The sequence below is a fragment of the Notothenia rossii genome (genome assembly GCF_949606895.1).
Source record: "Notothenia rossii genome assembly, chromosome: 5".
Classification (NCBI taxonomy): domain Eukaryota; kingdom Metazoa; phylum Chordata; class Actinopteri; order Perciformes; family Nototheniidae; genus Notothenia; species Notothenia rossii.
The window spans coordinates 66,298,497-66,326,306 of NC_136903.1; the positions used below are offsets into that span (position 1 = coordinate 66,298,497).

General features: G+C 36.7%; 2 protein-coding genes and 1 long non-coding RNA gene across 3 annotated transcripts in view; 2 read left to right on the forward strand and 1 right to left on the reverse strand.

The window, feature by feature from the left end:
- Positions 1-18,286, forward strand: igfn1.4 (immunoglobulin like and fibronectin type III domain containing 1, tandem duplicate 4). Its single transcript, XM_079682974.1, has 23 exons — positions 1-76; positions 4,513-4,603; positions 5,942-6,064; positions 6,230-6,369; positions 7,092-7,191; positions 7,429-7,510; positions 7,598-7,790; positions 7,918-8,031; positions 8,944-9,112; positions 9,270-9,542; positions 9,726-9,935; positions 10,273-10,320; positions 12,812-12,927; positions 13,115-13,256; positions 13,347-13,640; positions 14,527-14,829; positions 15,106-15,285; positions 15,377-15,505; positions 15,608-15,687; positions 15,895-16,087; positions 16,572-16,868; positions 17,581-17,907; positions 17,999-18,286. The coding sequence occupies exons 2-23, from the start codon at positions 4,558-4,560 to the stop codon at positions 18,001-18,003; spliced, it is 3,564 nt and encodes a 1,187-aa protein (XP_079539100.1). The 5' UTR covers positions 1-76; positions 4,513-4,557; the 3' UTR covers positions 18,004-18,286.
- The window catches only part of LOC307040287, a 25,759-nt gene continuing 11,371 nt past the window's right edge, over positions 13,423-27,810 (reverse strand). The window contains exons 2-3 of the long non-coding RNA XR_013808478.1: positions 15,075-15,180; positions 13,423-13,555 (exon numbers count right to left, since the gene is read on the reverse strand). This is a non-coding gene — a long non-coding RNA (uncharacterized lncRNA). The remainder of the gene's footprint in view (positions 13,556-15,074; positions 15,181-27,810) is intronic.
- LOC307040279 (immunoglobulin-like and fibronectin type III domain-containing protein 1) overlaps positions 23,083-27,810 on the forward strand; it is a 13,927-nt gene continuing 9,199 nt past the window's right edge. The window contains exons 1-9 of the mRNA XM_079682963.1: positions 23,083-23,183; positions 25,559-25,681; positions 25,763-25,902; positions 26,161-26,260; positions 26,380-26,406; positions 26,734-26,779; positions 26,857-27,052; positions 27,373-27,486; positions 27,590-27,752. Coding sequence (XP_079539089.1) covers positions 23,147-23,183; positions 25,559-25,681; positions 25,763-25,902; positions 26,161-26,260; positions 26,380-26,406; positions 26,734-26,779; positions 26,857-27,052; positions 27,373-27,486; positions 27,590-27,752 — 946 coding nt within the window. The 5' untranslated portion in view covers positions 23,083-23,146. The remainder of the gene's footprint in view (positions 23,184-25,558; positions 25,682-25,762; positions 25,903-26,160; positions 26,261-26,379; positions 26,407-26,733; positions 26,780-26,856; positions 27,053-27,372; positions 27,487-27,589; positions 27,753-27,810) is intronic.

Sequence of the window (27,810 nt, forward strand, 5' to 3'; positions counted from 1 at the left end):
CTTAAAGACCAGGGAGGCAACACTCCCATAATCAGACCGGGAAGCAGCACCACTCAAGGATCACAGGAGTACTGAGGTAAGGGCATCACTCATCGTTTTACAGCACCACTCTCAGATGGAGGTGTTAAGAATTCAGAATTGGCTATAGTTTTGAAAACTAAACTAATCCTCTGGTTTATCGACTTTTAAATCCAAAGATAACATTGAGGAAATGTGGCCTACTGTAGTGTGTAAGGTGTTGCCTTTAAACATTTGCAGCCCTATTTTATTAAATTGGTTACCTATTCCAATTGGTACAGTTTCAGCTTTCGTTCATCAGTCATGATTTATGTTATATAAATGCTTGGTCATATTGCTTTCAGATTTTGCAGCATGAACGCTTACTTAAATGTGTGCATTTTGTATGAGTGTTAGGTATAAACTGTGTGCAAATTTAAATCAGATGTCATAAGGTTAAGTTTAGAAATGCAAATATATGCTAATGTACTATTCAAATATCAACAGTGGCTTCTTACAACAGTTTAAATTAACTGCTTAGTTTGGTGTGGTAACTTTTTATCAAGTTGAGAAATGAAAAGGATGCATTCATATTCATAATTCTATATTCGCATTCCACCACATATATATATATATATATATATATATAAAGTGAGATAATTCACACATAAGCAGTAAAAAAGACATTAACAAGTACAGTCTTTCACTGCTTATCCTGGCTGTGACAGCTTAAAAATCCCTACTTTTTAGGAGCATCATCCTCCTTTTCAAAACTCCTAGCTATCTTTTTATTTAATACAACATTGCCCAGGTCCAGCTTTATGTTTCAATAAAATAAGATCCATAAAATCTTTCTAACACTAAGAAGAAAAGAGAGCTACGTAATGACCCAGATTAAGCAAACCTGTCACGGCACATGCATGCATCAACTTCAACTCCTTAGATAGTCATATCTTTCTGTAAATGGCCTTGGTATGGTCTTGCTTTGAATAATCTTTATGATGCTCTCAGACTATGGGCCACATGCTTTACTCCAGCACTGGTCACATGAGCAGCTGGTAGCGTTAACAGTGGCGTGCAGCACAGGCCACATGAACCCCATAAAAAGACTCTTGCAGCGAGGAAGCTGTTGGCTTATGTCTAAAGTTGAATGCAACACAAACCAAAGATTGGAACAGTCTTAAAGCTTACTGTAAGAGCAACTACCTTTTTGCTGAGCAGGAGAAATCTTCTTCAACTTTATCTTCAATTTCTCACATCAGCATTTAAAAGGGCAATGTGTGGATAAAAAACATATGCAACATTTAGTCATGCCATTAAAAATAGTCATGAGGTATATATATGTTCGAACTTGCTTTACTGAGCAGGTTCACTCATTACGACTCAGTCATAATGTCAACAGTGATTTACAAGCATATTAAGATGTTCAAGATGGGATGTTCGCAGGTTTATGTGGCATGTGACATATCGGGTGTCAATCCAGTTTTCTCATCTTCCAACAGCCGTGGACCACCGACACACGAAAATATCACACGCATTTACTGGGTGATGCTAGATTTGTACAAATACTTTACATGAGAGAGGTCAAACATGTCAGAAATGAAAGGTCAACACTGTGGCCACAGCGCCAACAGTTTTGTAAAACAATAAATTACGCTGGGAAATCTCATGTCATTGTTCAATTCATTTATTTTAAATTGTACGGATGTCAATTAAAGGCCCTCTTTTCTTAAACGTGATGTACCTATTCAATTAACCGGCCTCAATTCCGTTGAATTCAACAAAAGCTTTATGAAACGGCGGCAATAATGTGGTAGGATATTTTATTTTATTATTTATTTTATTTCATATTTTATGAAGTCATGTATTGGAAAGATGTTCAGTTGAATACTTTAGATTGAATTCAAGGTTTAGTTCTGAAATGGTTAGCAGGAAGCTGCAGTAAGTATTATACAGTACAGGTCACACACTGACCTCAGTCAGGTGTGTGTCTTTTCTATTCACTGAGGTATGAGGAGCTTAAAGTGGCTGCTGTTCACACCCTGCTCTGCTGTTAAATCATAGATTCATAACTCATGCTCAGTTCAGCCCTGTCATGCTTTACCTCTAATGTTGATCCAGTTGGAATTCACAGCCTATTTTGCAGATCAGTAGGGCGGGTAGTTTACCGGCTATTGTGACAAGGAGAATTGTTTCAGAACAAAGAGCCACCGAGTTAAGACAGCATCAGCAATATTTGCTGTTAGGACAGAAATGTTTCGAAATGATGACTCAAAATAATCTTAAAGATAGAAGAGTATACTCACGTTGCTATGGATACATAATAGGATTGTTTTAATCAGTTTGCAATCAAATCTATAGTATAACTCTATTAGTGCCTGTGTGTGTGGTGTTGATGTTAGCCATCGGTGCGTTTTACAATCAATATTTGGAAATGTGAGCTTCTTCCCACCAAAGCTATTATCCAAAAAGCTAGGAGAAGAAAGAGTACATGGAATAACAGGAAAAGCTTGTAGTTGAATCAGGAAAATATTTTTCTTGGTCCAGGCAATGCTCTGCCTGTTGTCTTTAACTAAACTTGCATTTGAATATACACTATATTTATGAGTCATGCAATAGAGAATGGTTTTGAAAACATGATAATTCAAGCAGTTAACTGCTGCTCGACCCAGACAAAGCCTTTTTTTTATTCTCTATTGGGAGGTCTACTATATTGATTGACATTCCTAACGATGTAAACATGATTGTCCCGGCAGACAGGCTGGCTAATAGCAATGACTCATCAAAACAGATTGTGTGTATCCTTAAAGGTGGGGTAGGTAAGTTTGAGAAACCGGCTCGAGATACACTTTTTGTTATCTTCCATGGAATGCTCTTAACATCCCGTTAGGAATGAATATCTGAAGTGCTTTGACAAAAAATCCATCAAAAAAGGTCATCAGCCGTAGTGCTGTAAAAAGCACGACCAATCATTTTAGCCGGCTAAAGTAACTGGCCTACCTGCCTGTCAGCCTTCCATCTGTGCACAAACTTATCTCGTGCCCTCATTGGTCATGTGCGCATTCGTGTGTGTTGGAGGAGGGGCTCTGTAAGGAAGTGGCAGATTTTTTTCGGCTGTGTATTTTCAAATTCGAGCGCACTCGAGCTGGTTTCTCCAAAATGACCCACCCCACCTTTAAGGTTTTTAAAAATGTTTGATGTACTGAAGGATACTATTCCTTCTTCATAGAACATAATTATGTAACGCTACCTTTCTTAAAATGTTTGAACCAGAAATGGTAACCAACAGAAAACACTAGACTGACTCATTCACAATTAATGTTCCATCAGTCTATTTTAGTGAAGTGACATTTGTCATCCTACCTACCATGTGGGTGGTAGTAAAGATTGCTATATCCTAGTAGAGACCCCTGCTGCGACTGGATCTGACGGATCATAAAAAATAATGAATTAATAAACAATTCATCCTTGAACATCACTCCCTCATGCTGCCGTTTAAAATGACATCAGAAATTACATGAAGAAAAGTTAAAGAGGAATTTTGGATTCTATTAACTGTGACTTTTCCTAAGGTTTTGCATTTTGGCAGAAAAAGAAGAAATTACTCAGGAAGTGAAGCAATGCTTGATTAAAACTATTGTATATTTTTATTATACAAATAAAGAACAGTTTACAGCCCAAGTTTACATCAAGAAAGACAGACTAGTTATACGCTGACTGAAAACAAATCAGAAGTATCCATTTCAAGCCTGGTAAGAAATTACAAATCACGATGTTGAAGAAATACTAGACTCCAGTCAAATTTAAAGAGGATTTAAATGTTGGGAAATTTGATAACACAGTATTGAAAAAGCAGCTGCATGGCGTGCGGCCACAGATGATCATGTTTTGAGTATTTTACTGTAGTCTGAGTCAGCAGATGAATGAAGGCCAAAGCTAAATGTTAGCCAGTGCAATAAAAAAAACATTTTTGACAGGTTAAACATTTGCTTCCCCGTTTAATTAGTAATCTTAATTCCTGTTTTAGAGAAGCTGTTACTGTACGTTCTTAACTTTATTGAATGTATGCGTTTCCCTTATAAGTCTCTCCAGGTTGTTGCTTATCTTAACAATTAACAAAAAACAAAATAAAATGTAACTAATCCAAGTATAACTCAAAGGAATTTGATGTTTCTATTGTATCCCCAATATCCCGACTAAGAACTGGAAGAGTACATTTGCAAATTCAGCCAAACACTGAATTATTATGCATAAGATGATCGGGAATCAGTGTAAGTCAAACCTCACAAAGTCTAGAGTTGTTCAACGTCAACAAATATTCCTTGACATCAATTGTGACTGCCAGGCAGGGCTTCTGCTGCTGAAGCTGAATACCTAAACAAATACACTCTCTTCCAACAACAACAGCAACTTTAAAGCAAAATAACTCCTGGAGGCTGCCAGTCAATTATTAATGGTGATGTTGTCAATGAGACTTGCCACATTGACTTTAATCGCTTCTATTATCTATTGCAGTTGAGAAAATCTTGCTGAATCTCTCGAGGAACCAAAGGACTCAAGATGTTCAAAAGATCTAAAGTGGCGGATGCGTCGGCCACTGGCCAAGGTATGCATCACATTTTATACAGGAGAAACGTCTTCTATCAAATGTACTTTTTTCTTTTCCTCCTAACTCTGATGATTAGAAGCACAGCGGTGACAGGTTTCAGTGAGATTGATTTCCAACATTCTCGACTAAGTAATAAAATGACATATTCCCAGATCAGAGTCTAACAGAACTGATAGAATGAGGTTGGCGAGGAGATCTACTAATACATCTAAGAAAGGTTCACACTGTTTGCTTATTTTCTATGTCTGTATGATGTCTCGAAACGTAAGTTACTTCCTATTTGCAGGGCTTAAAGTTATGTCTTACTATGTTTTTACCTTGGAGGTTAGGGTAGTATTTCTTTTTTTATTGAATTCTTCTTTTTTGGTTTTGGTTTGTGAAGCACTTTCTGTCACCCTTTGTGCGGGAAAAATACTTTAAAAATAAAGTTTGATTTGATTTAAAGGCTACATCTCAGTCATAAAGACTTCAGGAGCCTTTCCCTGTGATTCTACTCCAATCACAGACTTTATTCAGAAAAACGTTAAGGCTGCAATGTGTCCATTAGCAACTATATTTAAACTCTTCAAGAGTATATGAAGGTCTAACAGTAAAGTAGTTAGATATACACACTGATCATAACACTGTGTACACTGGAGGAGCAGAGCAACTCAACAGGGTTACTAATCCAGTGCACCTGTGAACCAGATATTTATCATATTTGTTTGTGTGCATTGATAAGTAACAGCACACACATCCCATTGTATAACTTTGTAACCTTTGAGCTTGAGTGTTATCTATAATAAAAAGTTATTTCCATTCTGACATGTGATGTATATGCTCTTTAACTTTTGCCTTATCAGATCCTGATGCAGATTTGAATAGAGAAGGTAGGTTAGGAGACAACAGATAAGCTGTCAGCTATCTGTTTCCCCCCTGACTGCTCATGAAGGCATGAAGAACTGATATACAATCAGTTATTTATAAACCGTACATGCATACATATGTACGCTTAGATATGTGGGTGCATCACTGCATATCTGTTCTCAGGTTGAATTTTGGGCATGGATTCACGGATGACAGGATAAAGTTATTGAAATGTATTGAATATTAAAGTATATACACCAGAGCAACGTACGTATATCTCTGAATGATAAACTGATAAAGCGAGTAACACAAAACATTCCAATACATTATATATTAGAAGGGGCTTCAGCATGTTTGGGAAAAGGGTGATGACCTCATTACAAAACATCAATAGATTTTGAAGGTTGGATTTGATCATGTTTTTCATTCTGTTCCCTTTTTGAGTGTCAAATGCGTTGTCACTGACATTTCATTTTGCAAATCTGACAGTGGGGATCAAGAAAAAATCTAGAGTCCCTGGGGTGATGATAACACAGTATATCGAGGAGCTGCCAGAGGGAAAGACCCATCCAGACTTCACCCGCAAACCAATTGCTTTGACCATCCAAGAGGGTAGGACTGATAGTACAATAATTATATTAAAAATGTATATCTCAAAATATAAGGAGGGGAATTTTCCTGAATCTGTACATGAATTAGATCTGCGACTTATGCATCTGTATATTTGCAGATGTATAATTTATTTTATGATTCAACCTTGTTTGTCTTTTTTTTCAGGCAAATTTGCTTATTTTAAAGCAATTGTCACTGGAGACCCACAGCCGACAGTAACATGGAGCAGAAATAATGGAGATGTGTCTGACACAGCAAGATATCAAACTAAATACGACCCCAATACTAATGACCATACATTTGAGGCAAGTAAAATGGGTTTTCAAATTTCAGGAATACTATACAGCAAAATAAAGATGTAAGAGGGGCGTTAAAAATAGCAAATGATTAATAGAAAGAGAGGAAGAGAGGGGAAAAAGAGGAAGCTATTTTGATCATGTCAGTGCCATCCAGTCTTCTTTTGCTTTGACAATTACTTTTTCTATAATAAGGTGATTTCACTCATCCTGAGAGGAGCACACTGAAAAAGATATGTTTCACAAAAATAAAAAAAACAGAGGACCTTTCAACTGACAGCTGTTTGAGATTGAAATGTAAAATAAAAGGTATGCGGCGACGCATCAGGAGGCCATCTACAAATCAAGCAGTGTGCAAAGCCTTTAATTTTTCAACATCATTAGTCTGTCATGCTCACGTTCTCACAAAGGGAAACATATCTATGTATAGCCCTATTAATTGGATTCTGCAAATCAGCGAAGGACAGTTTGGTTAAAAAAAATCCATTTGACATACAGTAGCTGTGAAAGTCTGACATGACTTGATGTGTGAGCACAAACCATAAAAGCATAGGCTAAAATCTACCAAAAAGGATCCAGGAAACCAAAATTCATTATCAATGGATATTTGGTTTGCTCTGATTTCTTTTTGGTTACATAACAAAAGACAAACAGAATGGTAATCACTGTACAGTATAATACACATTTCCCCTAAAGAGTCTTGTATTTGAAGCATGTATTATATCTTCCAGATGCCAAATGTTATGCCGGATCAGGCTGATACCTATAAATGCTTTGCTAAAAATGAATTTGGTCAAGCCGTGGTCACAGTTGTCCTGAATGTGATAGAAGGTGAGCACTGCCTGTTTTCATCATAGTGTATCAAGTAGTATGTGAGAGTCATTCATTCTGGAAAATTACACAGGGACTCTATTTAGTGTACTACAAATTGAGTACACTTGGAATTCAATTTGGACAGTTTATTACTTTATACCCTTGAGTGTAATGTATCGCCCTGCAGTTCCAGTAGTATAATGACTAATTATATGATTGTATTAATAACGTGGTCACCCTCTTTCCTGCTTTCAGTTGGTTTCAATAAGAACGCTGCCCAGAAACCAGCAGCTGAGGCCATCAATGGGAATTTTAAGAATGTACTCAAAAGGAAAAGGTTGTATGACGTGTGTTATAGGTCTTCTGTGTACAGTAGAGTTTTTTTTTTTTTTTAACTAAACGCCCCCCTCATTTTAATTTCCAGTAAGGTCCTTCCGAAATCTGAACAACCTGAGAGAAAAGATGGGGAGATCGATCCTAGATTTTGGGAGCTTTTACTTAGCGCTAAAAAGAAGGACTATGAGGCGGTTTGTGCAGAGTTTGGAATAACTGACTTTCGCTGGATGCTCAAGAAGCTTAATGAAATTAAGAAAGAAAGGGAGGAAGAACAAGCTGAGGTTTGTTTTGGTGTTGTTATTTATTTATTTTCTGATCAAGGAGTTTGAAGCTGTGTAGTTACATTACAAAATTGCATATGAAGCAATTCTGTGACCATGTTAATTTTTCATTTTGTTTTTGTTCCAGTTCGTCAAAAGCTTGTCCAACCTGAAACCAATGCAGTTCAGTTCAGAATCTTCTGCATCCTTTGAGATAGATATGGACCTTATTGATCCAAGCAGCTCCGTATTCATATACAAGGTTAGTGTGTAAACAAATTCAAACTCTCACAGCAAATCTATGAATCCTAGAAGCCATACTCTAAAGGAATTAAGGAATTATTCATCCAATTATTAAACAGCAATCTGGCCAAAACTTGTAAAGATGAATCAAATATGTTGCTGTAATAACTCATTGATAATTAAACAGATGGACCAACATCATTGGACAAATCTGACAGTAGACTATTTCTTACTAGGATATTTACAGCACAGGAATATGTATAAAGCTTATGGTTGTTGATGAAGTCCGATGATGCTTTCCATTTTAAGTCAAAAAGGGACATTTCTTACAGCTATGTTTTAGAGACACAATAGAGTGGTGCTGGAAAGAGTATAAGACCTGGAAATAAGTTAGCATGTTACCACTTCCGGTCTCAAATTCAACGTTCTTTTGGAAGTGTTTGCTTCGAAACCTTAAATGAGAATTTCATGTTTTGTTATACGACATAAAATGTGTCAGTAAATACACCATTTGTGAATGGTGGGAGCTTTTATGTGACTTGACAACACGGCTGTTGCTAACAAGTTCCTAAATGAGACTACTTGACACCATGACAGCGAGTCAGCCTTAAGCCTTAAGCTTAGTGGTGTTGCAGTGAAGTCTTGTTCATAGCCTACGTGAGCTTTTTACTGCGGCGATTGCATTTACGATTGAAATATCGGCAGTTAATATGCTGTACAAAACGTGTAAGTATGATAAACTTGTTTTTGCCATGGATCTTATTTTCTGCAATTTTCCAAATCCTATGGAAGAATCCCCTTGCATTTTGGCTGGTGCTAGTTTTTGCCTTGTGCTAACTTCCGGGTCAGCCTACAAAAATACGTTATCAAGCACAACTCTTTTTAAAGCATTCCAAAAGGATATTATGTTAATCGTATATTTGCCCCGCAGGATGGCGTAATGATTCCGTACACAAAGGACATGGGAGAACAGATGAAGCACACCCTCAAACAAGTGGGGAGAAAGTTTATTTTCAGCATGAAGGACCTTTTGCCAGACGATGCTGGACTGTACCAGTTGGATGTAGAGGGGGTGAATATGTTTTCCACAGATTTTAAAAGTAAGTTTCACACACAACACATTTGTATCCCTAATTAAAACAAAGGAAGACAACTGTGTTTGATGTTTCCCTTGAAATAGCCATGATTGAAACGTTTTAATTAGGCAGATTTAACGTAAGAGTTTTAATCTAAAATACTTTGCTTCTTGTTTTTCAGTCCCCATGGTGGATTTCTTGTTGAAAATTCAGGAAGTGAAGGCAGTAGAGAGACAAGATGCTGTTTTTGAGTGTGTCCTGTCAAATCCCTTCTCCAAGACATTGTGGTTTGGCAAGAATTTGCCACTGGAACAGGGGGATAAATATGATATCCTGGTTTCAGATGACAAGCTCATTCACACACTGGTGGTCAAAGACTGCATGATTGTAGACAAAGGAATTTATTCAGTCTGCGCGGGAATCAAGTCTTGCAATGCCTGGCTTGTTGTTGAAGGTAAGGTATTATACATCACCGAACTCTTCATAATATTGAATAACGCTAATAGTTTTTAGTGGAATAATAACAAGAAAGAATAAGATGCCTGATGTATCCTGTCTATTATTGCTTTTCATATCATAGTATGGCATTTCAAGGTCAAACTAACAGCAGATCTATATTATTTCTTTTTTAATTCAGCCGATAAAGATGCTCAAAAGGGAAAGAAATCAGTAAGGAAAACAACAAAGGCAGGAGGATCAGGGATGGACCTGAAGAAGTTAGCCGAAGAGCAGCAGACGAAATTAGTAAAGGACAGAGAGGAAATAAAAGAACAGATTAAAGCTGCTGCACCTCCACCTCCACCTGCACCTGAACCAGAGCCTGAACCTGAGGCACCCAAAGACCCGGGTAAGAAAGCTGACCACAAGGTTTATGGAAATCAGTGTTGAATTCACAAACATGGGCGCCATGTTAGAAATCTTGAATTGTAGGCTTAGTCTCTGTGTGTTTCCTTTCTGTTATTTATTTTTCATCTTCATTAATTGCAATATCTTTATTTCACAAAATGGTACCTTTCGCAGAAACAGCATTTGTATTTCATTTTAGTTGAAATAATTTGAGAAGTTGAAATGGTCTCAGGGAATTACAATAATGGGCGCATTTGCTGTAGACATTTGCATATAACACTTGCTGTGATCATCATTTGTTGATATGGCAACCACTAACTAGTTTTGATGGTTGATAGAAATCGTGAAGGAACCAGATCCACCCGTGGTAGAGGAAGTAAAACCTGGTAAGAAGCCTGAATGTCTGTGACAACCCCTGCATGCAATATGAACATTCATGGCATTTTGAAATACAAAACTCCCGTAAAAGGGTTCTAATCCTGATATACTTCGACATATAAAATCTGTTTCGCAAAGTTGTTTACTCCGTTGCTGAGGTCACTGTAATGTTTTGGCTTTTTTTTTTCTGTTGTGTTGTCTGCTCATTATGTGATTGCCTGTCTCCTTAAGGTCAGGTTTTGCCTGATTGTATTTAGCTCATTTAGATTAACTGCCAATATGCTAAGCATGTCTTGTTTCTACATAGCTGTATACTGTGGTCTTTAGTGTACTGAGAAATGCTCAAATGAACTAAATACTGCAACACGGATGAATAGATGCAGATTTGGTATACCTCGTTACAACTTACTCTCTAAAGCTTGCATCCATTCGCTTTATGAGATATAAGGTTTTCCCTTTAGCAACCACACCACACTGTAGCTTACGGATGTTTTAGCTCAATTTCTTTACTTTTTTTTCCTAGTTTTTAAAGCACGCTTTATTTTGTATTTTTGTATTAATTAACTCAATATTGCTAGTGATAGCTGATCGGTGTCAGTATTATGTTTGTTCTTATATTAATGCTATTATTACTTTAGTGCCTGTGTATGTGCAGACCTGTTGAAAGTTATTCATACAGACATGATCTTTACATTCAAAAGTAAGGTCTCTGCGACACAATAAAACATGAAGAAATGTAACTACTTGAAATGGATCAAAAATCAACCCCTCTCTCTCAAGCCCACAACACTGTTTGAAAACTATAAAAAGACAATTTTCAAAGGAGCATATCCTAGAATCAGCCAGCTCCACAAGCCTATGGCCTGCTGTAATTACAAAAACATTGAATATAGTTTGCCACAGGGGTATGCTTTGCAATATGGTAAGGAGTAATTATGACTGTACGAGATTTGTAGAAAGTTTCCTGTGTTACAACATTCATGAACACAAATTAAAAGGTACAAATCTCAAATGTTCTTTAGGTCATTCTGTCAAAACATCACCAGCACCAGCTGGAGAGTCGGGAAGTGGTAAGACACACAACAGTCGTTCAAAAATAATCAGTAAATTTACAATATCAAGTTAAATTGACTTACTAATGTTATTGCTGTCAGACTGCTCAGCTGAAAAAGCCACTTGCGCTGAAAGACTCGATCCAGTAGAGGATGTGGGAGTTGGTATGCCAGATAGTGAATACTGTAAGAAGATATTAACATATGTATTAAAAAGACTAATTAAATAAATTATTTTAACAAAGCGTGCAAATGTTTATGTTTGTTGCTATGGCAAGCTGCGGAAAAGAAGAGTAAGTGTAAATGATCTGTCGAAAATGCACTAAAACATTCTAAAGACTATGACCCTAAAACATAACAAGCTTTATGTGTCTAAATGAAATTAATTAATGAAAAAACTCAAATGTTGGATACAATGTTTTAATGTCTGTGATCGCTGATAGGACATTCAGACAAAACATCACCAGCACCAGCTGGAGACTCTGGAAGTGGTAAGAGAGACACAGCCGAGCATATGAAATTCGAAGGAGTCATTTTTTGAAATTGAGTTTAATAGACCTACTGTACTAATATTATTATTGTTATGCCGCTCAGCTGAAGAAGACATTGTCGATAAAAGACGTGACCCACCACTCGCAGATGCAGGAGCTGGTATGCCAGACAGTGAATACTGAAAGAACAAAAGTAACACATTTAAAAAAAAAAAACTAATTGTTTGCATTAAATCATGCAGAAAATTACGGTTTGCACTAGTAACAAAATATAGTTTCAAAGTTAACACATTTATATCTAATCAATTTATTGTATTCTCTTTAACATCTTGGTTGTGTACATTTAAAAAATGTTCTCTAATTTAGACTGCAAAATTAGAACTGAGAGGGAATGAAATAATAAATAACACATGGATTTATTTTTTATATATAATACTTACTTATACTAATTTAAGATGTCTTCTTAAAAAGTTGTGAGCTCACTGTTATTCTGTTAACAAAGCTTTCACAGTTTGCTGCTTGTAATCATGTTTGCTTTTGATGTGTGTCTTGTATATCTAACCAGATCACCCTAATGTAACAATTGAACATTGCACTAGGTTGGTTATTTGAATGTGTCAAGACATATTTTGTAAAAGTGTCTCACTTTTTATACAGTGGTAGAATTCACAAACCTTTAAACGAATGCTATATAGTTACATTAACTTTTTTTCTTAGTGTTAAGAACTATGATTTTATTTATTGTAGGGAATTGATTTTGACGTAACATTTACAGAACCTATTTTTATTTTTAAGTTTATTTATAAGTAAGGATTTGAAGCATATGTGTAGGTAATTGATTTATTGGATTGTAAATGTGTCGTTTTATCAGTATATATGTAGTCATAAACTGAAAGCTTCTGCACACTAATTTGCGTGCAGCAGAGGAGAGTAACTTTATTTTCAATGTTTCCCAGAGCCTGTAATTACCTGCAAGCTGTCTGACGTCTATGTTCTTCGTGGAAATCCGGTTGACTTAACAGTGAAGATCGACATTGACTGCGACAGCTCCTGGTTCAAAGATGGAGAGCAGGTACTGTAGAGCCCTTTGATAACAACACACTTACAATATGAAAACTATAGAGATTGATATTTTCCCTGACTTAGTAATTAAAGTAGTTTGGGACTATAAGCAGTACAATATATTTTTAAGGGATTTTTTTGCATATTTGATAATGTAACAAACAAATAAAGTTTCCTTTTCACCTTTAATGTGCTAGTTAAACTCAAGTTCTGAGGTCAAAATAACCAAAGCTGGAACCTCTCACAACCTGTCGATTCGAAGCTGCAGTGAGGACGACTCTGGACTTTATCGTTTTGAAACAGGGAGTGTCAGTACACAAGGAAAAGTCACTGTTGGAGGTAGAAATAACATCCCTCGGTAGCAGAACATATAGTAACTGCCACAATATTTTCTGTGGCGTAAACTGAATTACTCTTTGTGCTTCATAGTCGTACCTGAATTTGACCCAGATGACCTTCACAAATTCTCCAAACCTGTGATCGTAAGAGTGGGGCAGAACGCTGCCTTCAAGATGCCCTTGACTCCTCAGGAGGGTTTGGTGGTTAGTTGGTTCAAGGATGGCGCTGAGCTCAATGACGGAGGAGGAGTAAAGATCGTGAGGGAGCCCAATCACAGCCGGCTGCTTCTCAGAGACTGCCTGCGGACAGACGCGGGGGAAATAAAGATCCAGCTCAAAAACCCATTTGGGGCTGTGGAGGCCACATCTAGGCTTATTGTGCTTGGTAAGAAAAAAAAGGGATCCAACAAGAAAAGTGAGAAATACTGACGGATAAATATATCACATTTGCTGTAATCGTTTGCCCCTACACTCACAGCCAACACATAACACATCAAATGTGAACGTACTAATCATCAGGGTAAGCATTTAGACTGCAAAAATGCAGTCAGAAGCGGGTTCGACTTTTATTCTCAAACCTACATAAAGTACATTACATTTATTCTTGTGTTTACACTAAAAAATAAACCAGCCATTTTACCTAAATAGGAAATGTGAATAATTTGACAAACATATTTTTTGGTGCCTTTTACTCAGATATACAACTTCTCTTGGCCGTTTAGATTTTATTCCAAAAGCTAAACCAATTGAGCTCATCTTTCACAATGGAGATTATGAATTACCAGGGACCCTTCAGCTAAAGGTTGAAAGTCGGAAAAATTCTCACACAAATCGATCAGAAGTCAGCAGGACTCGCTAAACATTGTATCTATAGAGATAGGGATAGTGGTGGTCTAATGGATAGTGAGGTGGGCTGAAGATCGGAAGGTTGTGAGTTCAAATCCCTCCAGGAACACCACCACTAGTGTGCCCTGGAGTAAGGCACTTAGCCCTTAGTTACTCCAGGGAGAATGTCCCTGTAATTTGTCATTGTAAGTCGCTTTGGATAAAAGCGTCAGCTAAATGTAATGTAATTTACCGATCCTGCAAGCGATCAATGCACCGAGGAGCAAGCCTTTCATCATGTGCTTTTTTCCAAATGACAGACATGCGTCAAATAAAAAACGTGTCATCGTTGAAGATATCGATGAAAATAGCTACCTCAGATAAGCATCATATTACTATACTTTATATAATTACATTTTAAATGTTGCCCCATCTTTTTGTCACAGATAAACCAGGTCCACCGGAGGGTCCAGTGGAAGTTGTTGAAAGCACGTCAACCATGATTGAGATTCAATGGAACCCTCCCAAAGACGATGGCTGCTCCCCTGTCACCAACTATGTTATAGAGCGTCAGCAGGAAAGACAAAGTCACTGGATGAAACTTGGCGATGTCTTAGCTGACAAGACCTCCTTCAGAGATAGGAATGTGGCTCATGGGAAGATATACAACTACCGCATCTACGCAGAAAACCCACAGGGCGTCAGCGACTCCCTGGAGACGGCTGATAGCATTATGGCTGGAATATTGAGTGAGAAAAGAAAAAAACCAGTCTCATTTAGCATTCCTCAGCGAATACCATGTTAATCTCCCTCAGGGTGTAATACATGAAAATGCCTCTGTATAGTTGCACTACATTGTCACTGTAGAAAGCCCACATTGTAGCATTGATGTAAACGTTGCCCTATGTACTAAGTAAATGCCCTTTAGTGATGTGGATGTCATTAATGTATTCAATGTCTTTAATTAATTCTTAATTATTAATAATGAACTTACTTGATTAATTAGACTTCTTGTTATTCCTTAGTTCTCTCAGGTCCACCCGGTGCCCCCACACTGGTGAGTGCCACCAAGACCTGCATCACGTTGACATGGACCCCTCCTGAGGACGACAGAGGAGTACCAATCATCGGTTACCAATTGGAGAAACGAAAGAAGGATACAAATAAGTGGATTGCCCTGAATGCAGTTAATGAACCTATTGAAGGTTGGTCAGACAAAAATACGATTATGTTTTTGATTGAATAAAAATGTGCTTAATGTCATTGTGTCCTGCACGGCTATAATTGTGTTTTCAGGTGTGAACTATGCAGTGAAAGATGTTACTGAGGGAGCAGAGTATGAGTTCAGGGTCGCAGCGATCAATGAGTCAGGAGCGGGAGATCCAAGTCCCCCCTCTGAAATGGTGTGTGCAAAGAATCCCAACAGTAAGTTGTTAACTGTCTCTGTTGTGTCTATTAATTATTTAACTATCCAGAACAATTTGTTTGTTTCCATCAGCATGTCATGTTTAATGTGTTTTCTTCCAGGGAGACCTTGTTTTAAAGACCCAGAGGACTTCATTGTTGTCAGAGCAGGAAACTCTGTACGTGTGAACATTTGCTTTGAGGTAAGGACAAGCCTAAAAGCTGGTATGTATACAGCTTCTTTCTTCCATGGTGTGAATCCTAAATCTATATTTTTTCACTCATTTAATAACCCATTAACCAATTGCAGGAATGTCATATTCTTGAGTGATGAGTTTACTATAGTGTGATGTGACTGCATATTGAAGGTCTCACACTTTATCAAATGTATCCAATATTGATATTTCCAGGCTGAACCTCCACCTCAGATCACTTGGTTGAGGAATGATGAGCCAATATCCCCGTGGATTAGTGTCATCAATACAGAGGGAATGTCTCAGCTTGTTATTCCCTCATCAAAGCGCTCAGATTCAGCCATCTACACTATCCATGCCAAAAACTCAGTTGGTGAAGCTTCATTTGACATTGAGGTTAGAGTCACAGGTAAGGACAAATAATGATACACTTTTAAGCGCAGATCAATTTTTGTACTGAAACTACTCATAGGAATTATTTTGAGCTGATATTAACTGCATGTAAGTCTCATGTCTTCTAATGAGGAATTCATGTCTCATTTGCCTGCATTTCGTTCCCCTGGTCAGAGGAAAACCTCATTAATATTGACACCCGACAATATTCATTGAGTAATGTTTAGCCAATTAAACCTCAATGACACACTGATGTATTAGTAAACCAATGCCAAACCCTAATTAACTGTGAACAACTTCTAAATAGAATGAGAAACATAATTCTTACTGTGTAGCATGCAGTAATAGGATATGATTAATTTAAAAACAGCTGTTTTTGCAAATGTTATACAAAAACCCAAGGGGAAAGGAAATGCCTCTTGAGTAAGATTATAAGCCTAGAGCAATTGATCTTGGCTTCTCTTAGTCAATAATCAGATTGTTATATGTTTTGTTATTAGATGAACCCAAGTCTCCAGGGCCAGTGGAGCTGGAGCAAACAGTCCAGGACAAAGTGATGATTTCATGGGCTCCATCTCCAGACCAGGAGCTGGACGACCGCCTGTACTACATGGTGTCTCAACACGACTCTAACACCAGAGTGTGGCGGAATATAGCAGATCGCCTCTTCACTAACACATACACAGCCAGCAAAATCTATCCTGGGAGAGAGTACCATTTCCGGGTCTACGCCAAGAATGACGTGGGACTCTCAGATCCATCCGAGTCTCCCACATGGGGTGCAAACAGCAACAGAGGTGGGTATTACTAGCTGTTCCAGTTTAGGATGTTTGACAAGGTTTGAAAAATGTAAATGTTATCGTAAAAAGTTGTATTTTACTTAACAAATGTTGCATTCTCTGCACTAGATAAGAATATAAATATATTTTCCAACTTAATTATTGATTTTTGTTTGTTTACTATTGGCTTGATCATGACTCCATTACACATTAGCTAACTTCAATGCTAGAAGAATATTCTAGTACATTAACTACGAAAACGACCAAAAACTAACTAGACTTCAGAACAATCAAGCCCTTCCAACAGTTTATGTTCCCATATAGCCTAAAGTGTGGTTTAAGTACTGTATAAGCTTCCTAACAGCTCTGGTGCACAAATAATATGCCAAACAGTTTAAAAGAGATTCAATATATTGTGGTGGTTATAGATGTATAGAGCTTTTACACCAACAAGGACATGTCAGTCAGCCAATCGATCAAAACATCTACAGAACATCGGATGGATTGCCATGAATCTTTTTCATTGCATATTGTTGAGATAAGACTAAATAAAACCTACTAAAGTTGCTAGTATCGCTGTAGACAGTCTTATTTTTACTTCCAAAGTATAATCACAATAATGGAGCACTGAAAGAAGATTGCAAAAACCCTACATGTTTATTTATTTCAAACTTGGGTTATGCAAGCAAAAGTCTGAAACAATCTTCCTCTTTTCATGTTTCTCATCAAGTTCCAATATCTTCATATGGAGTTGTTTCGTCAGAGATCAGCTTTGAGAGGCCTCCATCTATCTTGGTTCCTCTGAAAGTCCACACACCACCTAAAGGCTACCAACTTTACATGACATGTGCCGTCAGAGGATGCCCTCGACCCACTGTAGCCTGGTACCTGAACGACGTCTGCATCAACTCAGATAAAAACTACTACATCACCAACTCATGTGGTGTGTGCTCCATTTACATTCTCAGAGTAAGATCAATAGACAGCGGAGATTACAGAGTTGTTGCACTCAACTCACTTGGACAGGCAGAGTGTTCTACGAAACTTATTGTGAGAGGTAAGGTTTAACTCAAGAGTTTCAATTGTTTCAGAAAACCCAGTTTTGTTTATTCTTATAATGACTATTGTTGTCTGCTTTTTCTTTACAGAATGAAATGGCATCAAGACAATGCAGCTGTTCGTCTTTTTGAGATATTCTGGATAAGGGTGTGGAATGCTTTGTTTGACTACATAGAATACATTAAACGTGTGTTTCACTAGCACTAGCTTTCAAGTGCTAGTTTCACTATAACTTATTACAAAACAATATAACCAGAATTGTAATGGTTTAACTTATTTTATTTATTTTGAAATATAACTGATTTACAATTGTTATCTTGTCATCAGAAATTATTATTATTTAGCATGATTGAAGTGACAAACTTTGATGACAAAGACATCCGTCAACATTTTTTCTCTTGTAGCAACTGAAATAAATCAACAAAAAGAAAACTTTGTGTAACGTTTTTTTGGTCTTCTATTGTCACTAGATTATTCTTCTTGTGTGCAGTAAGATGATTGGTCATTATATTTCTGATGATCTCATAGATGACAAAGACATCCATAGACAACGCTGCAAACTGTATGCCCAGGCAAACATATTAATGCGGACATTTCACAAGTGCTCTGTAGATGTCAAGGTATCACTTTTTAAAGCTTTCTGTACACCATTGTACACGGCTCACCTGTGGAGTAACTACAAGGCTAGAAGCATACACAAACTAAAAGTTGCATACAATGAGGCTTTACGGTTGCTGCTGAGGGTACCAAGATGGCACAGTGCCAGCCAGCTGTTTGTTAACTTGGGGGTACCTACTTGTCAAGCCCTTTTAAGAAAGTTAATGTACAAATTCATGTGTCGCCTAGAAGACTCGGACAATCATGTAATCTCGATTTTAACGAACCCTGTGAAGAGTTCTACTGGGTTCTCTTCCATGATTTGGAGACATTGGCGCAATAGCCTATACTAACAGTGAGCATGTGTGGCTGGCTGTGATTGGTCTGATTTTAGGTTTTTTATCTGTTTGTTTTTATCTGTTTTGTGTTTAGCTTTTTATCTTATTTATTGATGTGTGTATTGTCTTTTTATATGTGATATGGACCTTGAGTCTGAAATAAAGATTGAAATATTCCTTTATCTATAACTTTTCTTACATTCTAGACAGATTTTGCTGACAGAAAAAAACTTGGCCATCGTTAAAGCATCAGAGGTTTCCAGCATGTGTTTTCAGTAACACAAGGCTCAAATATCTCAGTCAGTGACGTCAAGCACATCACTGAAACACATTAAACCCCCATGAACCGAGTGCATTTCCATATACAGTATATTTATATATACCTAAGCTCCCCAGTAAATTGTCTAGGACGAGTTCCTTAGCTGCAAACCTTAAATTAGTCCTTGTTAAATCTACAGTTGAACAGTCCAACAGCTCAAGACTGTAAATAACAAACCATTGAAGGAAGCGTTTGAGGAAGAAAACCATGTTAACCTGCTCGTACTTATATTTTCAAAATAAAAACTGAACAGATACATTCACAATACATACTATATTATACAAGGCCATTCTGAAAAGGCTAACAGAAATTAATGTGATATTTAAAAAACATTGCTGCTTACATTTTGATCCACATATAGCCATGATGCCTGTTTTATTTTTCAAGGAATTATACTTACCCCTAAGAGCAAACATTTTAAATAATTCCAATTGGTTTTTCCTGAAATATTTAGCGTTTTTTGAATGTACTTGTACTTACCTCTTTCCTCTGCCAGGTCAGAGGTGATATCTGTGTTTATTTTCCACTCGTGCCTTAAGGCTTTTCTTGCAGTTAAGTCTCTTTTATGAGGTCGGGTGACGATTCAAACTCTCTGCATAAGTCATGCTTGTTTAACCTCTGACAATGTGAACACAAAAACCTGCTCAGTGCATGGCGCACGGTGCACACTATGAGCAACATCTTTTTATAATGCTACCACAGGACCAGTTTGACTCACCGAACCACAGGCATGCTGTGAGGATTCTCGTTGATACCTTTGGAATCTAATTGGAAAGCCAATTCATTCATATCAACCATAGATTATTTTACCAAGTAAAATGTCTCATGTTAAAGTTTATTGGCCAATAAAGTCAATAGTAAAGTGATCCAATTACTAGAGACCTTGTAGGGCATCCAAAGGAAGATGCTTTGACCCTTGCAACGCTATTGTGCATCAATAAATCATATGCCTCAACTATCAACAAATACATCCATCTAAAATTAATCTTTGTTACAATTTGAATCTCGATATTGGTATATAATGCACCTGTTGTTTTTATATTGTCAACAGTATTGCCGAAAACTGTTGACTGGATATGTCCAATACCAGATTGAATGAACAGTCATAATGTATTTCCAGTGCCAACTGAAAGTGATCGCTTTTATAGGGATGGGTAAGAGGAAACTCCACCCTTTAGTACTGCTGTAATATGGGTTTTTCGCAACTGCATTTCACCCATGTATGGGTTTTTATGCGCCCCAAACTTTTATCACCGAACAAAAAGGGGTGTCACTTTTAAAATATTGGACAGTGAGAACTGTTCTAGCGGAAGAAGGATAGAGGAAGATAGACAACGAAGAACTGAAAGTGAGTACGATTTATTTTTTTAACTCCCTTCTGTGTGAATAATTACCATTAAATGAATCTTCTTTACAATAACTTGTGTAGTGTCACAGGTACAGGATTGATATCTTTAAAAGCAAACCCTAAAATAATGTGTTTCCAGAACTGCAAAGTGATCGCTTTCATAGAAATGGGTAAGAGGAACCTCTACCTTTAATACTGCTGTAATATGGGTTTTTAGCACTGCACTTCAAACTTTTATCACCGATCAAATTGGGGTGTCACCTTTAAAATATTGTACAGGCTTTGAAAAGGATAGTTGACGATAGAAACAAAGAACTGAAAGTCAGTCCGATTGATTTTTTTAATTACTGTCAAAATAGTGTATTTAATTAAAATGATCTACTGACCAAAAGGTCACACGGTGTGTTTGAAACCCTAATACAGGACAGCTTTAGTCTACAAAAGGTACAATATGGGACAACAGGAATGCATCACTTGTTGAGAGGACAATATGACAAACAGTACAAACCATATCAAATACATTTTTAAATTCTAAATATTTTTTATTTATTACACTAGGTTACTTCAAGACAAATAGAATAATAAGTTATTAAAGTGGGTTTATGAATACCATCAATTATGTACACCATTAGATGGGGTTTATCGGCCTTTTATAGAGTTTTTGATATATATATTTAAAGCCCTGCATAATTCTTTTTTATTTTACTCTTAAAAATTGTAAGTGGATTGTATGATAGCACAGCCTCACTTCTTACCTGGGCCACAACATCCAGAATCAGCTAAATATACTATACTGTATGTAGTGCTACAGGCTCAGTAGCAGGAAATGTGATGTAAAGTAAACCCTAAAATTGTGCTTACTTTGTGTCGTTTAAGAATGATTGCAGTGGAAATGGCAGAATTGGTATGCCCTGTAAAAGCAGTAAAATAATGTATGGACCTCTTGAAAACATCCTGTTATACTGATGTTTAGGATCTGTTGTGACATATTTCACCAATGAATGTGACCTTTAAAGCTAGCTGCCCATGACTAACAAGGGATTGAGCAGGAGACTATGATCAGTTTTCACGACAGGATGTATTACACATTAAAACCTTGATTATTTTTACTCTGGCTTATAGGTGTTCAAGGTCACGTATCCTTTTTCACAATTTTAATGTTCCTCTTGTGGTCCTTTAAATTAAAGGGCAATGAAAAAAACCTTATGGTCATTATTTTTGATGTACAGCCAAATAAAATTCCATTCAGCACTATGATAAATAAAAAATAATTTTACTTTTAAATTTAAATGACCATAAACAGTTGTTTGGTCATTGCTATCCACTGATACTTGACATAACAGTCTCATTAGCGACAGTCAAAGTAGGTCTAAGTAATCTCTAGAATCTTTCTAAAGCCCCGTTAAAAAAATATACTGTATCTCTTATTAACTATGCGGAGGTTTTGTTTTTAAATGTCACAGTTCACAATTAGTGCTTTTCATCTACCAACTCAAATAACAACAACATAAACATTCAGGACAAGAAGTTTGAGGTTACATTTTCAGTCTTTTGCTGGTAGTAAACAACCAGACACCCGACTGGGCAAATCATAATGTTTAATTGGTGGCATAAAAGAGATTTACAGATATGTGCGTTGGCTTAGCAGTTTGATTTCGAAGACGTTCTGCTCGTGTCTAAGTTTGGGTCCTGAGCAGTTAAATTGTTGGCACAGCCACGAGTCTCCATATGCAGTCGGTCAACCACTAGGTGGGATTTCACATTCCCGATTTACTGTGTCCCAGAATGTTTCAGAGTGTCTGCACGAATCACGTTGGAGTCAGGCATCCCCACTTTGACAGGCTGATGTCATATGGTAACATACTGTAGATGACACATGAGGAGAACTCCAAAGGCATGGTGTCTCAACCTTTACTGGGTTGCCCCCATGCCCCCATGTTTGGGTCCGCCAGGTTCTTGTGACCACAGCACCAAAGTTGAGTCATGGGACTGTAAGGGACATGGGAGTATACTTGTGACTGTGTGGGGAGCTCATCTTACATGAGTTTGATATTACTACATTTTAGCTGAAACAATAGTTGAATGATCAATTAGACAAATGTTATCATAATGGATTCATTCTCCAAGTAATTTTCTAAGCTAAAATGCATATAATTCCATTTTATAAAATGTGAATATGTTTGTCTTAACTCATTATCTAAGTATCATTATCAGCTTCCGATCTTACTTAGTGTTTACAAAAGTTTAAAGTAATAAGAATTTTAAAAGAAGAGACATCCATGTAGACTAAGAAAGACTTTTCTTTACCAATTTCACCAAAGTTGTCTCTTAAGGAGAACAACATTTAAGAAAATTCAAAATGTAACTCTAATTCAAGTTTATTAACATTTGGAATAAAACTCAAATGTAAATAATTATTTGTCTTCATCAGAGTGTATTGCAGAGTTCCACTGGATCAGATCAACATGGAACAACCGTTCTCTATTACGATTAAATGTCAACTTTGTAAAAACTGTAAACAATGAAAAAACTGGTATAGCTACATACAATTGTGATTCTGGTGTGTTCCAGGCTGGTGTGTTTCCACTACAAAGTGATCAAATCTGTGAGTTGAGAAACATCAGACGTCGCTGCAATGAGTTTGAAAACTAACCAGGGCCCAAATGCCCAGGGTAAGTTTGCAAAATGTGTTGTGTGTTTTGTTTATTGTAGAAGGAAATATGGAGTGGTTGTTATAGACTACCATTTTGTTTAAATGGCCTATACTTTACACACATTGGCATAAACCTAACCAAAAGATAAGAAAAGTAATAAACATGCATTTGAACTTCATTTGACATCAGGCATAGTACTTCTTCAGTACTTCTGAATAAGAAAATAACTCTATAATGGAATGAAGGAAAACAAGTTTACCAATTTCCTTTTTACCTCCAAGAAAAACGATCCCAGACTGTCTGAAACCATTCACACGTGTTGTAGAGGCCTAGTGTTGGTGGCTGAATGTGCTTTATGAACAGCCACAGGTACATCAGCTCTAGAATGCCGACACATTTATACTGAAGGTGTCCTGAGAACTGCTGGTGCCCAAATCTAACATTTCCTCAGCAGTGATTGGTATGCAACGCCTGACTGCTTCCCTACCAGACTTGGATTAGGTGTGGACCAATGCCAGAAGAGCAGGAATCCTGCCTGCATTCAGATGATATACTGTAAGAGTGTAAGCCAATCCCCTGGGAGATGACGCATACAGTATGATGAATATGCAATATATGCCCTCTATTTGGAGAAGGGCTGCTGTTTAAATGGGATGAAGGATGGGTAACCAAAACATAACTCACTTGGAAGTATTAAAATAATAAGTAAATCCTTGGCTTTCTGTGTGTTCGTGCCGATGATTTACTCAAGAGAGAGCAGGATATGGTTTCACTTTAAAAACACTTTGTTGTTGCATTCCTATATTGACAAAATAACTTATTTCATACAGTATGTTTGTTTGGGAACTGAAAAGTTGTGATTTTTTATTTTTTTCATTTTGTCTTTCCATAACATGTTCACTTGCCTCTTACATATGTTTCCATGTGAATTGGTGCAACTACAGCAGTTTTCATAGCAGAATATTAACATATTAATTCTAAAGTGAATATATAGCTTGAAGAGTCATTTTATAATCATAAGTTGTCTAAATAACTTTTCTCTAAAAATGGCTCACTGGCCACTGACTCCTTTTGAAAACCAGATTGTCATTTCTTATAGATATATATATATATATATATATATATATATATATATATATATATAGATCTATAGATCTATATATAACTACCGGTATATCTGAACGTTTTGCTGTGGTATGTAGTATAAGAGATATTTCCAAAAAGTCTAAATCCGTAGACTACAATAGTGCCATATGGCTCAAGATTTTACAGTTAACAACAGCTGTGGGAAACATTAGATTCTGCACACAGTAATTAGCTGTTTGTCCTTTCTGTGTTATGCAGCAGTAAAGTCATGCTCTAAGGCCTCATTGCGAACGAAGAAGCTCTGAGTCATTGCTAGTTGTGATGCTGCTTAAGGAAAAGCAGTAACAGATGGCAGGTCAGAGTTTCTGATTTTAAAAGCTGTTTGATGAACTCACTTGTCTGTGCTGAGTCATCCTATGGTTGAATATTAAAAAGGAATGAGGATTACAAAATGTGTCACCCATATCTGTAATACTGTTTCCACTGACACAGGAGGAAATGTAATGGTTTCCAAGGATGACAGTGCACTTCAAATACTTTTTTAAATAATTAATACACGTTAGTCTGGTGGTAATTTACGTCATGATGATTATTATATTATTAGTTTACATAATTGTGACAATGATAATTTGGCTATATTATCAATGTGTTGTCATATTGTTTTATAATAATATTTGTATACTGATACTGCTATCTGTCACACAACGCTAAACTAACTCCTCACTCCACACACTAACCAGAACTTTAAAAAGGATACCCAGACATTATGTAAACAACCTACTGTAATCTGTAAGCACAGACTGTTGTTATATCATCAAATACATCACCTTAAATGCTCCATCCATACTGCTTTATCCAGACAACTGCTTTTATAATAAAATGGAGTGTTGCTTGATTAAGGACAATTCTTAATGATCAAAGTAGACATTTCAGACCTTGTCATGATGCAACTGAAATAGTTGACAAAGTGAAAGGAAATACTGACCCCTTGTGAAATTGTAAATTAACTGCAGCAATAAGTAAAAGCACAAATAATGTCTTCTGATGTGACCATGACTGTTTGTGACTGTACAGATAATATAACTGTTATTTTAACACAAATAATATAAATGAAGAAAGAGTCATAATGCTTAACACATATTTATAACCATATTCAGTTACATGGTTTTCCCCGGCATGTTTTAACGGTAGACTCTGAATAAAGGTTTCAAGTCATGACGTGATTTTCCAAGTATTTAAAAACATTTGCTTTACTTTTTTTGTTGCTATGTTTTGTTCAAAAACCTCACACTTTCTGATCCTAACAGTGGCTATAAAGAAAAGGTCCAGAGTTCCCGGGGTGATGATCGATCAGTATCTGGAGATATTACCTGCAGGAAAGACCACACCTGATTTTACCCGCAAGCCAATGGCTGTGACTGCTCCAGAGGGTAAATAACAGACAACCACAACATTGTATCTTCATCAAACACCATCTCTACAAATCTATCACTGTTGTTTGGATTTTTCAGGTAAAAAAGGAATGTTCAAAGCCATTGTTAGTGGTGAGCCGGCACCCACTGTAACATGGGCGCGGAATAACGGCGAGCTCAATGAGCCAGAAAAGTACACGACCAGATATGATCAAAGATCTCACGAGCACATTCTGGAGGTGAGAAAACAGCATTTACATAAATCACTACACGTCTAGTAAAACACAAAACCCCTTTCCTGTTATTCCAAACTTAGTGATTTTGTAAAACATTTGTAATTTAATGTAATTGCCAACTCAAGTTTACTAACTTTGATTTGTTCTCAGAGAACTTCGAAGTACTCAATTACAAAAGCTTATTATTCATCACAATGTGAGACATTACCAAATATTCAGCATTAAAGATGTAATCCAACTATGAAGATATTGCTTTATCAGATCATCAATATCAAACCGGATCAAGCTGGCGCGTACAAATGCCTCGCCACCAATGAGTATGGACAGGCTGTCTGCACTGCAAATCTCAATGTTATTGAAGGTAAAAGACAGATTATTACCATGCCATGTTCAATGTAAATCAATGAAATGAAGGTAATATATTGTGAAGCTAATATTTACCTATGATTTCTTGTTTTTGTTTTCATGTTTTTATTTCAGTTGGTGTTAAGAAGAAAGCTCCGGCGGGTATGAAACTATGCTTTGTATGCGTGATTAGGCATTCATATTTTTTGAATTACAGAGATTACATAATTGTGTCGTTTACTGAATTCTAGCTTCAATAGAAATGTTGGTGGACATGCTAATATACTAACACCTATGCCTTGATTAAAAGAAGTGTAGAGCGAGATGCTGTAGATTTAAAGAAGTACAAAGTAAGAAAAACTGTTTGTTCTAGGGTTTACATAGATTCATAAAGGACAGTTTATTGTTTGAATAAATATTATGAGAATTATATATGTTGAATTATTTGCCATCACAAAAACCTGCGTCTTATTTTTCATTTTCTTTCAGCAAATGGAGATGCACCATTAGATTTCAGAAAGATGCTTAAGAAAACGTAAGTTCAAGTTCAATGATTTGTTATTGCTTTTCAAATATCTCCAAATATATGTCCCTCTCTTCTTCTCTTTTCAGTGTTGTTGTCACCAGAAAAAAAAAACTCCCACCAAAAAAAGATGGAGAAATTGATCCAAAGCTCCTTGAACTGCTTATCTCTGCACCAAAGAAGGACTATGAAAAGATCTGTGCAGAATTTGGTGTGTTTGACTTTCGCTGGTTGCTGAAGAGACTCAACCAGCTGAAAAAGGAAAGGGCAGATGAGCAGGCTAAGGTACTGAGCTGTTGGCAGGTTATAAAATATGTAAATGTATTCTGGATTATGTATTTTTTGTGGAGTCTTAAACAAGTTTCAATACTAAATTAAACATTTTAGGTGGGTGTTAGGCTACTTTTGGCTCATGAAAAATATTTGAAGTAGTTTTTTCCATGTTCTGAATGTATTAATATGCCTGAGGCAAATACGTCCTATGCATCTTATAAAGTAAGCATCCATGCTCCGTTCAAGGTCGCTTCAATTTAAAATGTCATTTATTATGTCAGAGCATCATTTTCAAACATAAAAATACAGAACATTTCGTTTTTCTTTTGTAGGTTGTAGAGCAACTGGACAATGTGAAACAAATAGAAGTAAAACCCAATGGGACAGCTGAATTTAGCCTCGACATGAAACTTCAGGATCCCAACAGTTCAATTAACTTATATAAGGTGAGTTATCAGTATTTGAAGATCAACAATTTGAATAAAATGATTGCCAAAAACAAAAAAAAGCAATACAAAAAGAGAAATTGAACCTGTTTTCTCCTTACAGGATGGGACACTGATTCCATATGGTGATGATGACAATTCAAAGCATAGCCTTAAGCAAACGGGGACAAATTATGTTTTCAGCATCAAAAATCCTCAACCAGAAGATGCTGGATTTTACCAGCTTGATGTTGAAGATGCAAATGTCTTAGCAACTGACTTTAAAGGTGGGGTCTTATTACTGTAACTGTACTCAAAAGCATGATTGTACTAGGAGTTTGCAAA

What these genes read in the sequence shown, in the direction of transcription:
- igfn1.4 (XM_079682974.1), top strand. Translation starts at nt 4,558, where the DNA reads ATGTTCAAAAGATCTAAAGTGGCGGATGCGTCGGCCACTGGCCAAG. An exon ending in GGGAGGAAGAACAAGCTGAG is followed by an intron (nt 7,791 to 7,917) that starts GTTTGTTTTGGT and finishes TTTTTGTTCCAG; the next exon opens with TTCGTCAAAAGCTTGTCCAA. An exon ending in AGTTAATGAACCTATTGAAG is followed by an intron (nt 15,286 to 15,376) that starts GTTGGTCAGACA and finishes TTGTGTTTTCAG; the next exon opens with GTGTGAACTATGCAGTGAAA.